Here is a 14,891-nt window from a genome sequence, read left to right as displayed (position 1 = left end):
GTTTCTGTCCCTCTACCAGGTCGAAATCCCGATTGGAAGTCATCCAGAATGTGATTAGATTCCAGGTGAGGCTGAATTTGCCATACCGCCGCTCTCTCGATGATCTTAGCCAAAAAAGGCAAGGTGGAAATAGGTCGATTGTTGCTCAACTCGGAGCGTGGCACAGTTGGTGTCTTCAGCAGAGGGATAACCACAGCCTGCTTCAGAATGCCAGGAACAACTCCGGTGGCAAATGACATACTAACAATGTCTGCAATATAGGGGGCCAAAGCATCAGCGGCATCCTTCACCAGCTGAGCAGTGCAGGGATCCAGCGATGAGGACGATGCCCTGAGAGACTTGAGGATGAACAGAATCTCAGATGAACTAACGGGTTTAAAATTCGAGAACATCGAGCCATCATAGGGTGTAAAAGCTATATTTGTATATATACCCTGTAACTTCCCAAGACACCATAAAACCTTTATACAGGGGGTACTGTTTTACACGTGAGACATCGCTGAATACAAATATGTGTATTTTATTGCAGTAAACGAAAACAGTATTATGACATTCACAGTTAAAATGTCACGTAGAACTAAAAAATTTTTAAAAATTATTATTTTCTCCCATTTTTTATATTTTCTTCATATTAAATTATGTTTCATGCCTAAATATTTGATGTTAAATGAAAGCCCTGTTTCTCCTGAATAAAATGATATATAATAAGTGTGGGTGCACGTAATATGAAAGAGGTGTATTACACCTAAAGAGACATATAGCGCAAATTAAGGTTTTTGTTTATGTTTTGTTTTGATCACAAGGTGAACATTTGTCTCAGTCCTTAAGGGGTTGACAGGTGCCATTGTAACAATATAATCAGTGTAAATAAACAATAGAAAAAATCAGTTTATCATCCATGCACACAGTTTCACAAAACCTTCTATGTTCTTGTGAAAAGATGATTTTGGTGAATCTGTTTCCAACAGACTATCTTCAGTATGTTAACATTTTAGCTTCTTTAATAAAAACTGATTTGGGGAATAGCACAAATGTTTATGTTATGTTCCGAATTTGCAATACACCAACCTTTAAGTGCAGAAATATCAGGTGCATTTCTTCTATTTTATAGTTACCAGATATCATAAAAAAATATTTTTTAGAAATATTTTAATTACATTACTAATAAAATAGGCTACTTTTCTAACATGGACTGTGACTCATCAAAGTCAACTTTCTATCAGAATGTAAATTATAGTGTTCTCTTTCTTTCTCTGTCTGGAAATATTTAATATGGGAAAGATACTGTCAGTGTTCTAAGTACGTAATTGGCCTAAAGTTTCTCGATAGAATTGCTATTTTGTTTGCACCTAAATGTTAAAAGTCCAACTTTATAATAAAAACAATATGAAATATCCGTGTGTTCTAAATCATTAGATAACAGAAGTCACTCTCCATTATCCAAGAATTTTATATGAACTTTCATCCAGTTTATCAGTCTTTCCAGAGAAGTTTCAAGATATTTATTTATAGAAGCAACAATTAGGCAGCAGGGCCAGACAATCAAGAAGGATGGACTCACTATTCTGCAGCCCAAACAAATTTCACAACTCACAGCCGAAAATCACCTGGTCCACAGGCACTGAATGGCAGCAGACCTAGCTAAGAACCACCCTTTTGTCTGGATAGGGGAACCTATCATTTAAGGTTAGGCGGCCTAGTCCAACTAACGACTCTGTGGATGGAAGAAGCAGCTGACCTCCTGACTCAGAGCGAGCTGATAATTGAAGCTTCTGAAGTGTGCCCTGTTACCTACCCTCTGGAACAGCGGGAGTTATACCCTCTGGTCAGGCGCGAGGTCCTCACTGTGGAAACCTCCAAAACTGCCCCCCATATGCTTTTGCTTGGGTGCATAGAAACCATATGGCTTAACCATGATGGCTGCCTCATTAGCTCCCTCGCACCAAACAGAGGGTACAGCAAGCCAGAGATGGAGAGCAGCTTTTCTCACGCAATATGAAGCTATCTGTCAAAGCTTCTGTTACTGTATAAGCAATCGTGCACACACCCTCACACTTGGCCCAACACAGAACACAGAGGGAAGTTTTTTGCAGTCTGCCATCTGGATCCCCAGGGAGACCTAAGTGATATGGGACTACGATCCCGCCACCTGAAGCGGAGGCATCAGAGGACTTTGGGCACCAGTTCCTATTTAGCTTGGATAGTCTATATGTCGGGGCACCGTGGTGTTGGTTTCAAACTATTAATCAATTGTCAATAAAAGTGGGAATTATACAGTCATATTATCAAAACTGACATCAAATGTTAAACTTAAATTTAACACAAAAAAATATCAGCGGTGGATATGTAGTCTTGACTCATGATGTCGGGTAAAGGCTATAATCACTTGCTACATTTCACCTTCAAATGTTGCATCTGAAAACTCCTAATAATGCATAATTTCACCCCATGGATCTAGATGTAGAATTGGGTGAAGTTAGCATACGCAAGAAGGGATTCTAGGTACACTCATCTCCTCTGTTCCAGAGGAGTGTGTCATATGAAGATCTCGGCCAAGTGGGCTGAGAGATAATATAGAGATAATATAGAAAGGCCACCTACAGGTTTTGTTCTTTACAGAACACTATGTGTAATTCTATGTAATTTATTTTGCCATACAAAACTATCAATAACAACCTGAAAATTGGTTAGATCTCTTTTATTGACTGGGACTGGAAGAGATTGAATAAAAAAAAAAAGTTCTGCGAAGGATGCTCACTTTTACAACATGTATTTGCCTGATCCATGATATGGTTTTGTCAATGCAGTTATTTGATCTCTTATCAGATATCATATAATTTCTCTCAAAGAGCTTGGAGGAGTCAACAATAATGTCAATCTCCAATTATTGAAGTGAGTCATGTGTAGGACAATCCAATGAGAGCTGCATCTGCAACTGGGACATGTACAGGCATTACAAAAGACTTGGTTAAGATTCTCAAATCTGTCTAGACCATTGCAAAATTAAAAAATGTAATTGTGTTTGTGTTTGTGCCCTGTTTCTTTACAGCAGCACCTATACTGAGAAATACATTTTTTGGGTGTGCTACCCAATTTCCCTTTTTACTATGTATATTTGGAATCTAGACCAGATTCCTTTTGAGTTGAGCACCCCACACTTGGGGAGGTGATCACAGGAAATCATCAATTTGAGAAGAGTCTATGGAAGCAGTTTAAGATGTATTGCAGTTGTATTGCAGTTAGCAAGTTAATCTCCCGTTTTAAAATTAGAGTAGGACCCACTTAAATTGGGGTACTGTGATGTAGTATATTTTTTTGTGTGTGTTCTGTTTCTTAATCTGTATTTTGTATAAATTTTGGTCTTTCAAGCAGCACAATTAATAAAAAATGCATATTCTCATTGTGCCCCCCACTTCCTCTTTTTCTGTCTAGAACAAAGTCAAAATAATGCATGGAGGGCACTGGACTGGTAAGTAGCAAGTCAACTGCAAATGCAGATACTGTGCAAGTAGTGCCTGCAATTTTAACCCCAGATATCACAGGGCAGTTATGTATGGTGTTTAAAAGCAACTCAAGAGTTATGGAAAACAGTAGGAGTGACAGGGGACAATCCTACCTAGCTCAATTCCCAGTTGTGAATAGCATGGGTTTAGAGCCTGTATTTGGGCACATACATTTATTTAAAGGGCACTGTAACAAATGCAGTGGGAAATCCCACGTGGAGTAAAGTTTAACCCCTTAAGGACACATGACATGTGTGACATGTCATGATTCCCTTTTATTCCAGAAGTTTGGTCCTTAAGGGGTTAAAAAGGTATTGCTGTTCAATCCTGTTGATAGGCTTGTCCGCATACAGAGAAATGACCAGTCAACCAAGCACCACATAGAGTCTGTATTTCTCATAGAGTTGTCTCCCTGAAATTAAGTAGCAGATTCCACCTCTCCGCCAATATTTTAGCAAACAATTTTAAGTAAAAATAATTAAAGAAATAGGTCTGTAGTTGACCACATGGGTATCATCACTCCCTAGTTTATGAATCAAGGCTATGTTGGCTAGGGACATATCCAGATTGGGGACCTCTACCATTATTAAATTTAAAAGTCAGTTCCAGGGGTGGCACCAAGATATCTATAAATTAAGAGGCAATTTATGGTAAAACAAAGGTGGTAGCAGTTCAAGTCATAACCACCTTCTTCAGACTTTATGATGCATTTTCACAGCTGCTATACAAGAAGCTGTTGGAGCTCCCAGAGTGCCATCAGGAAAGTAGGTACTTAAGAAATACCATGAAGGATGTGTCCCTGGCCTAATGTGTAACCATGTGGAAGCACATGGGACCCCATTTGTATGTCATATCTTGCCCCCCTACTGTACCATTTGACAGCAAAGCCCCATGGACATCGAGATATCCTGGAAGAAAGACAGCTGATGTGATTCAATGGATCCATCAGCAAAATGTTTCTGTTGAAAACCTACAGTTAATTATGCAAATACAGTAAATCGTATAATTGGTTTAATATTAGTGCTTTCAGGGATATGCTACAAATTACCTGTAAGTGCTTCTTTGACACTGACGTTAATGTCCAGTGGTCCAGTAACAGAGGAGTCAGAGTCATGTGCTCTTTGTCTGTTCATCATAAGTTCTTTCAATTCTACAGAACTAAAGCTAAACTTTGATTCTCCATTTATCTGTAGTTAAACAAAATGTACAGAATATGTTCTTAATATAACACTCAAATCATATGACATTTGTTGGATAATTATAGATGCAATTTAAAGAAATGTTAAAACAAACAAAACTTTATCCACACTTAAATAAAAAGTTAAGCGAATTTCACATTTAAAACAAAAGTATTCGAACTGGAAACAAAGCTGACTTAGAGAATGTTTCCATTTCAGCAATATTTACCTTGAATTTGAAACTGACGTGGGGCGTAGCTTGACCTTCGAGTTATTCGGTTGGAAGCAGCATGACCTCCTGTCCCCATCTTTAGGATCGGGGTGCTACCAGATGCTCATAAGCTACAATATTCAATACAGTGCTCTATCCACATCGTGGGTGCTCAGCTGATTCATCTGAGACCTGACTTGAGCTTGTCGCTGCAGGGAGTCCAAAATGCTGCATTGTGGCCTACCTGAACTGGAGTTGGGAGGAGGGGACCGCTACTCTCATTAGTCTATTAAGTGAGCGGCCTTGCCGAACTCCTACCCCCATTTTGACCAATGGGGGTCATCCCAGACACAATGGTATGCTGCTGACCAATTTTGATGCATATGCCAACACATTTCATCAGTTATCAGGGCTATGCCCTACAATCTAAAATGGCTAGCGCACTCCTTCCAAGCACGCTGCAACAGAGCTTATCCCCAAACAATCACAGCAACTTCACAGACCTCTGTCTGCAGAGACTCTTTATCTGCTATCATCCTATACCATGCTTTCTGCACTCCTTCCTGCTTTAAAACGTTGTGCAGTTTAATCAATTGTCACCAGGGGCGGGCGGGGCAAGGGGCAGGGAGGCAACTGCACCCCAGGCCGCCCTAAATCATTTTAAGACCGGCCACAGCGGGCCGGTCCTAATTCTGCAGCCGCCTGAGCGCTCTGTTAAGCGTGGCCGAGCTGCTCTCCGGTCCGCGGTGCCCAGCCGGAGTGATAGGAAGGTGCACACTCAGTGTGCACTTCCTGTCAGTCCGGCCGGGTACAGGAAACAGAAACTCCTGTTCCGCGCAGAGTTTCTGTTTCCTGTACATGGCCGGACTGACAGGAAGTGCACACTGAGTGTGCACCTCCCTATCACTCCGGCTGGGCACCGCGGACCGGAGAGTAGCTCGGCCACGCTACAGGGGAGAGGAGGGGAGGTGAGGGGGGGAGTAAGAAGAACGGGGGGATTAAGAAGAGGGGGGATTAAGAAGAAGGGGGGATTAAGAAGGGGGAAGGGTGGGGGAGATAAGAAGAAGGGGGAGGGATGGGGGACTAAGAAGAACAGGGGGAGGTTGGGGATTAAGAAGAACAGGGGGGGTGGGGCGATTAAGAAGAACAGGGGGTGGGGAGATTAAGAAGAACAGGGGGAGTGGGGAGATTAAGAAGAAGGGGGAGGGGTGGGGGGATTAAGAAGAAGGAGGGATGGGGGTATTAAGAAGAAGGGGGAGGGATGGGGATTAAGAAGAACAGGGGGAGGGTGGGGAGATTAAGAAGAACGGGGGGTGGGGAGATTAAGAAGAACAGGGGGTGGGCAGATTAGGAAGAACAGGGGGAGTGGGGAGATTAAGAAGAAGGGGAGGGGTGGGGAGATTAAGAAGAAGGAGGGGTGGGGGATTAAGAAGAAGGGGGGATTAAGAAGAACAGGGGGATTAAGAAGAAGGGGGAGGGATGGGGGATTAGGAAGAACAGGGGAAGGGTGGGGGGATTAAGAAGAACAGGGCGTGGGGAGATTAAGAAGAACAGGGGGAGTGGGGAGATTAAGAAGAAGGGGGAGGGGTGGGGGATTAAGAAGAAGGAGGGGTGGGGGCATTATGAAGAAGGGGGAGGGGTGGGGGATTAAGAAGAACAGGGGGGATTAAGAAGGGGGAGGGATGGGGGGATTTAAAAGAACAGGGGGGAGGGTGGGGGATTAAGAAGAACAGGGGGTGGGGAGATTAAGAAGAACAAGAGTGGGGAGATTAAGAAGAACAGGGGGTGGGGGATTAAGAAGAACAGGGGGTTGGGGGGGATTAAGAAGAACAGGGGGATGGGGGGATTAAGAAGAACAGGAAGGATTAAGAAGAACAGGGAGGGGGATTAAGAAGAACATGGGGGTAAGAAGAACACAGAGAGGAGGGGGGGAGTAAGAAGAACACAGGCAGGAGGGGGAGAAGGGGAGATGAGGAGAACACAGGGAGGGGGGAGGTTAGAAGAACACAGGGAGGGTGGGGGAGTTGGAAGAACACAGGGAGGGTGAGGGGAGTGAGTAGAACACTGGGGGAGTGAGAACACATGGGGGAGTGAGGAGAACAGGGGGGGAGACCACTAAGGGGCAGGGGAGAGCGCTATAGGACAGGGGGCAGGACAGGGAGCTCTTTCACACTACGCGCACATACACAGAAACACACAATGCATCCCTACACACACAGAAACACAACATGCTTCCCTTACACACACATGCAAACACACACACTGCTTCTCTTACATATTCACAGAAACACAATGCATTTCTTACACACACTCAATGCACACACTTACAGACACACACCTTGCATCCCTTATGCATACAAACACAGATTCACACAATACATCCCTTATACACAAACACACACTGCTTCCACTACAAACAAATACACTGCATCACCTACACAAAATGGTATCCCTATACACTACATACCATAAGCACACACATTAGATCCTCTACAATAACACATAACACATCCCCTACACACTCCACTCCCTGTGAGCGAACTCATGGGTGGAACATGTAGGTGGACTTTTAGGTGGGCCTTATGGGCATAATCACCGTTAGGTCCTGGGGCCCAGACCTTGAGCTGTGTAAGGGGCCCCCCAAAAATTGAGTTGCTTCCCATTCTACTAGAACTTTGAATTTTGTGACCACAGTTACAAGCAGCCTCCAGAGATCCTGTTCTACACCAGACCAGTGGAGCCAAACTGCAGCCCATCATCATCCTCATCTGGTTGTAAGTAGGCAATCTAGTATATTATTAGTGACACTAATCTATAATTTACCTCACATTAAAGGGACACTATAGTCCCCAGAACCACTTCAGCTTAATGAAGTGGTTCTGGTGTCTATAGCTGGTCCCTGCAGGCTTTTTAATGTAAACACACACTGTGTGCAGCATTGGAATTAGTTCATATGGCAGATCATATAGGTGGGGCATTGTGATGTCACATGGGGGGGACGGCAAATTTTTATTTTGCCTAGGGCGGCAAAAATCCTTGCACCGGCTCTGATCCTGGGCAGGTGCACCAGTCTAATGGTGACCCACAGGAGGGGAGTGCACTGATTGCACAGCACTCTCCTCCTGCCCAGATCCATCTTTACCGCAGTGCAAGTGCCCTCTGCCCCTAATTTACAGTGGCTCACACTCACAACAGGCTGTGCCTGGAGCCCTTTGCAGAGACGGGAACAAAGAGGTTCTGCGGCAGCTGGCCGTCCTGCAAGCATTACATTAAACAGCTGTTCCCCATGCAGCCACAGGTGGCGCTGTGCTGGGAGAATGTGATTACTCTTTACTTCCTCCTAGCCTACAGAGCAGCGCATGGGAGAGAGAGAGGAGGAGGCATGATTTAAACTCTTTATAAATTTGGGGGGATCAGCTCTCCACAGTTTATTGGTGTTTACTCTGATGTCTGTATTAATATTGAGGGATGTCTAAGTAGTAACGTCAGTGTGTGTCAGCAGGGTCAGCCGTTGGGGTGTGCACGCTGTGCGGTCACGCAGGGTGCCAGGACAACAGGGGTGCCCAGTGGCCAACACAGCTCACAAGTTGGGGACACCAGCATATTCAATTTAAATGATTCGCTAGTGGTCCACTGGTGCGCACCAGCAGTAGGTGCAGTCAGATTATATCCTCTCCCTCGTGGTTCCGGCGCTCAGTTAGTGAGTCAGAGCACAGGCTCAGAGATTCTCAGCCTGCGCTCTGACAACATTGAAAGTCAGAGCCGTGAAGGAGCGGGTATGGCAAAGAGCTACTGATTAGCATAACATCAATATCCGTTATAAAACCAGGAAAAGGTGGGCATGAATGGTGAACTGATTTGGTGGTGCAATGGGCCACTTGACTGGTTTTGCCGTCCAGGCCTAAGGCTGCCAGCCCTCCCCTGATTGTCACACATTTGTTATGCTTATTCATGAGTTTATTGTGCTTATTGTTGCTCTTGTGGCATTCTAAGCGTATATGTATTCTGATGCACAACAAAAATAATGAATTATAATTTTTTTTTATTAAATTCTCTTTGAATTAACCTTGAATTCTCCCTTTAGTAACTAACTCTTTTAATCTTAAATTCACCCATTTCTTTGAGAATTATTGAAATTTGGAGATTTGTTTCATCTGCTCCTCTATGAAAAAGCATTTGATTGGACATTGTCCAGCATTAACAAGTAAGTGTTAGGAAAAAAAGGAGGATCCTCATCAAGTGCTTCAATTATACCGCTATTGAATTATAGCTTAGGAAATACTTTTGGTAAATTTTGGTAAATGCATTTTTAAAATAGTGTGTATTGTTTGGCGCCCTTTGACTTTTATATTTGTTTCCATATAAAAACACATCTACAATTCAACACACTGACACTACATAGAAACACACCCCTTCATTCAAATGCCAACATTACATACAAACACGCCCCTCTATTCAAATGCAAGCACTACTCATAAATTGACACACCTGCTCCATACAAAAACACTCCTATTTACAAACATAAAGACACTAAACTCAAATATAACCTTGCAAGAATAGGCAAGTTACAGTTAGATTTATTTGTCCTGCATTCTTTCACTGTAGCTGTTAGGATCAAGGTCTATGCTTACCTCAAACAGTTTGGTAATACTATTTTTCCTCCTGTGATTTGCTGTTACAGTTACGGACAGAGTTCCTTTCACTGACATTCCATAAGTATACCTATAATCAATCACCAGAAAATAGCATGAATGTACACTTTAGTAGTCAATATGTGTAGTTTATCTACACAGGATTTTGCTCCACTGGTAAATATAGCTCATATTTGTGGAATAACCAGAGGATATGTTTCATATTGGTCACACAAACAGCCTTGACTGTCTCTTCTATCCACATCTTTCTTTAAGACTCAATAAAGGTATCATTTCTCATAGAGATGCCTCCTTTAAACTACAAAGCACAAAAATAACTACAGTTTTAATGAACCTTAAATCTAAAGTACTGTCTGCTTTTTGCATGATGTTTGAAGAGAGTTATGGAAACCAACAATTTGAGAGTAGTTACACAAATGGGGATGTGCTAAGTGGTGAGGCTGTTCTAAGAAATTGTAAGTGACTTACTAATAACAACTTATGTAACTAAAATGTAAATAGAACAAGAGTAATGCATGTCATTTACACAGACTGATTTCGAAACACATTTATAGTGGTATAGAGACACATTTCTGAGAGTATTATTAATGTGAAGCTTTGTTGTACACTCAGACACATCAACAATACAGAGTTCCTAGAAAAGGGAGTGATTTGGGCCCAAAACAGGGACAGCCCTCCTAAATAGGGACTATTTGGAATTATTTAGATAGATTCAGCAGCTGCTTTAGCAGACTGCGCTTGTGGAGATCTACCACCATACCACCCAACATTTCAAATGGACAAAGAGGGACACTGATTTTAGGGGTGTGAGTGGGGCTGTTCTGAGAAATTGTAGCTGACCTAATAACAATTTATGCAACTAAAATGCAGTTTACAACAAGAACAGTGTATCTTATTTGCACAGACTGATTTTTGAACATATTTAATGTAGCTTAAAGGACACATTACTGTAACAAATATTGCTGTGGAGCTCAGACACACCAACAATATATTTCTCCTAGAGAAGAGGGGCATTAGAATAAAAAAGAGGACTAGATGGATTTGGGTCCAAAACAGGGTCTGTCCCTCCTAAATAGGAACACTTGGGAGGTCTGTAACTTCACAAGCTAGAACAACATACTTGTAAGTTATAACAAACAAAACTCACTTTGCAGTAACTGTTCCAACCATTGGTCCACTTTTTATTGAATGGTGTACAGGTGTGCTCAGAAGAACTTCAAACCTTGGCAATACTATGGGAGGAAATATTGCATTACACATGGCCAGACAATAAATCTATAATGTTGCAAATGCACACATGCAAATAACCTTTGCCCTCTGCCCATTTGTCTGCTCATAAAATATCATACATGACAAAATATGCATATTCATTAAGATGGTTAGTTGTCAGAAGCCTTTTGTCCCAATTAATATATACATTTCAGAAAAAAGGCAAATCAGATGATGAATTGGGAACATTAAGAAACAAAAGTCATGAGGGAACACTATTGCCGTGAAGCGGTGCACATAGTCTGTAGGTAGGTGGTATGTGTCAAATTACCATCCACATGACTGCCAGGACCCAATGTTTGCTAGCAGAACATTGCCCAGAGCATAACACTACTTCTGCCAGCCTGCCTTTTTCCCAAAGTGCATCCTGCTGCCATCTCTTCCCCAGGTAAATGATGCCATGCATCTGACCATTGCCCTGATCTGAAAAGAATTTGACTTGTCAGACCAGGCAGGTGCTTTCAGCAGTGGACAGGGGTCATCGTAGGCATCTAACCAGTCTGCTCATATGCAGCAAATTGTGATTCACTGTGTGTTATGACACCTTTCTATCATGGATACTGTTATGTTTTACAGTAACTCTTCTATGGGATCGGACCAGATGGCTTGCTTTTGCTCCCTCGTGCATTAATGAGCCATTAGTGCCCATAACACTGGTTTACCAGTATTCCTTCCTTGCAACACTTTTGGTAGGTACTAACCACGGCATACTGGAAACACCCCACAAGACTTGTCGTTTTGAAGATTATGTGACCCAGTAGTCTGGCCCTTGTCAAATTCACTCAGATCTTTTCGCTTACCCATTTTTCTTGCTTCCAACACATGAAATTCAAAAATTGACCGTTCACTTGCTGCCTAATATATCCCACAACTTGACAGTTGCCATTGTAATGATATTGTCACGGTTCTCACTGTGACATCCAGACGGCAAGGCGTGGCCATTCCACAGGTGCCAAAAAAGGGATTTGAACTCTTGCTGCCTTAGCCCTGCTGTCTTGCCTCTGAGCCACACTTCAGTTCATGTTTCTGCCTGTTGTCCTATCCTGCCTTGTCTGCAGCACTACAGGGCTGGACTTTACCTGTGACTGCTCCTGTTTCTCTATGTCCACCTGAGGCAGATAGCTCATTAGCAAGTTAGTTAAATCTGCCTCTCCATGAGAACATTGTCAGTTCTTTGATTCGGTGATCGTGTTTTGTTCCTGTTTTGTCTCCTGATACTTGTACTCCAGATTGACCCCGGCTCCTGACCTTGGCTTTCCTCCTTTTTTATCCTGACCTCTGGCATCCTCTGACTTCGGCTTACCCTTGACGATCCTTCTGCTTGTGTCCTTGTCTGTACTGCAAATTGAAGCACCTTTCATGCACAGCCCCCGTACACAGATTCACAGTCCTGGTGGTTTCCAACCTTATCATCTTGGACTGTGTATATCTGCAAGGGTGAGCACAAATCTCTGCCTACCGGATTCCCACCTCAGGTAAGACCCTGACATATATAATCAATGTTATTCACTTCTTCTGTTAGTGATTTTATTGTTCTGGCTGATCAGTGTATCCACATCCATATCTGGTCACAAACATCAGCTGTTCTAAAGCAAATTATAGTGCTCACACATGTCAAAAGGTAACAATGGAACATTTATGAGGCACTGAGAAAGCTTATCTTATGAGCTTCTCCTAAACCTACAATCAATAAATGAGTATGCACTTCCTATTTTTTTTTTAACCAAACCTTAACATATCCAGCTAGTTGTAAACCCTAATTATTAAATATTCCCCTCTACCTCAAACCCACATTTACACATTTAACCATTCCACTATAATACTGAGTGTGAAATAATTGACATTGTATTGCACCTAATGTTATTTATTGCCATTCTATTATTTTGCATTATACCATGATATAGGTCAAGTAAATATTTAAAACCGAGATAGTGTTCTCGTTGTGTACTTTTTAGATGTTCTTTTCTAGTCTTAGTTCAATTTCATTCAGACCTTTGCCATACCTGGTAACACTACAGCCTGCATGGGAACTCACATATCTTTGTTGATGAGCTAGTCTTCACAAACATTTCATAAAACCTAATTAATATCAAGGAAGTAAAATCAAGAAATGTGTACTTGCCGTATTCCATCACTGTGAAGGTTTGATAATGATATTGCTCCTGTGGGAAACACATTTAAACTATTATTTGTTTTTGGTAAAAAACATTTTTCCATAAGTACATAAAATCCACAATAATTCATTGTTTGTTTTTCCAGCCATGATAGATATCTGACCCAGTGTTTGTTGAATTATTTCATACATATAATTGACAGTCCAATATCTAGATATTACCCATTTCTATTAAAACATGACAAGATTAATGTGTTGCAAATAACATTTTAATCCAAAATATCAGTGTTACTTGTAGCTCAAAACTGTAAAATACTGGAATGGCTTTGCAATTGATTCACTCCCAACACAAGAATATTTACAAGTGAAGTCGGACTACTTTTAGTTAAGTATTTTATTGTTTTTCTTTTGAGATATTAGAATTTTGTGGATTTCTTTTTTTTTTTTTTTTTTTAAATTAGCAAAGCAAAACCAGATATGTATTGCAAGTAAATCGTAGTAGGGAAAATTACTGTTGTTTATGGCTATAGAATGTAAGCAACCCCTTTTTGGGGCTTATTTAGATCCACAAAAATGTGTAAATATAAAAAATGTTACTAATAAAAAAATAAAAATCTGAATCATAAAACAGATTTAATCAGTTCACCTCATCCATCCAATCATTAATCTGAGTCTAACATATTTTATATAGTGTTAGTATTTTGGAATAGATGCTTGCCATATTTGATTTCAACCATCTTTTGCCAATAATTTTAATAGGACACTGTACATATCCAAACAGAATAAACAGCTGTCTTGTGTTTTCTCCTTGTTCTAATGTTCTATGATGACTAATGCCAACCATGGTAATACAGACTCCTTGTTGATTATTGTTTTATTCAAATATTAAATCTTCTATCATAAATAAATTATCATTATTATCACTGCTAATACACTAATTGTTGTTCTGTGCCTTTATCTATTCCATAATGTTGTACGATACCTGTCAGAAACAAAGTACTGACCATACTGACTTAATTTTCTGATCATTTAGAAGAAGACACACAAATATGGTTCCTGTTAACATTGTGGATAGTTCAGGAGATTTATATATAATATATATAATGATTATATATAATCATTTTTTTTTTTCAGTTATGTGTTTGTTTTTTGCTGGAAAATAATTTAAAACAGTTGTTTAAATATTATATAATATGTAAACAACTGTTTTAAATGATCTTCCAGTAAAAAAAAACAAACACATAACTGGAAGCCTAAGCAACTGCTGGATTCAACGATGGCCTCAATTAAATGCTATCTGTTGAAATCAGTCGATACATTTGCCAATAGTTTTTATTGTATTTCGGCTAGATTTAATCCTAGCCAAAATTCAGGCAGCTAAACTTGAAAAACGACTGCTCTGCTTGAAATAAATCCGTCAATAAATGTGCATCAAAAAAATAAAGCATATGGAGGTCAATACGACCCCCATACTTCTATAAGGGAGGTTTAATACTTCCCTTATACCTCCAGCTGCCATGCCACGAGTGGAGACATGTCTATTAAACCGTTAGCATCCGCTATCGCTACCCAGTCACTAATAAAATGATGGCACAGAAATTAGACTTGTCTGTCAGAGTTGACATTGTGTGGGGAAGCCTTATAAAGACTTTACTTGCCTTGCAAGTTCATTCTGCACCGAGCTCTCCATAGGTGAAAGAGTGTTCATTTTTAATTTGTCACTTTTCTTTTTATCTTTTTTTTTTTAATGTGAATCAGGTCTTTTCTAATTTTAATAGCAGTTCCAGTAGTTACTGGACTTTTAAATTGGCCAAGAGTTTTTCATAAAAAGAAATAAAGGGTGCTCACCCAAAGAGGCATCTTTAAACTGCCGACCAACAACTAGTTTTATATATGTATGTATGTATGTATGTATATATATGTATATATATATATACATACATACACACACACAACCTAAAATGT

At 40.8% G+C, this 14,891-nt stretch overlaps 1 protein-coding gene across 1 annotated transcript in view; it reads right to left on the bottom strand.

The window, feature by feature from the left end:
• Positions 1-14,891, bottom strand: part of CD109 (CD109 molecule) — a 188,010-nt gene that overhangs the window by 130,626 nt on the left and 42,493 nt on the right. Inside the window, exons 6-9 of the mRNA XM_063442994.1 lie at positions 12,936-12,975; positions 10,692-10,776; positions 9,524-9,614; positions 4,552-4,690 (exon numbers count right to left, since the gene is read on the bottom strand). Coding sequence (XP_063299064.1) covers positions 4,552-4,690; positions 9,524-9,614; positions 10,692-10,776; positions 12,936-12,975 — 355 coding nt within the window. The remainder of the gene's footprint in view (positions 1-4,551; positions 4,691-9,523; positions 9,615-10,691; positions 10,777-12,935; positions 12,976-14,891) is intronic.

Source organism: Pelobates fuscus, chromosome 2, assembly GCF_036172605.1.
Source record: "Pelobates fuscus isolate aPelFus1 chromosome 2, aPelFus1.pri, whole genome shotgun sequence".
NCBI classification, from domain to species: Eukaryota; Metazoa; Chordata; class Amphibia; order Anura; family Pelobatidae; genus Pelobates; species Pelobates fuscus.
This window is presented reverse-complemented; position numbering and strand designations above follow the sequence as displayed.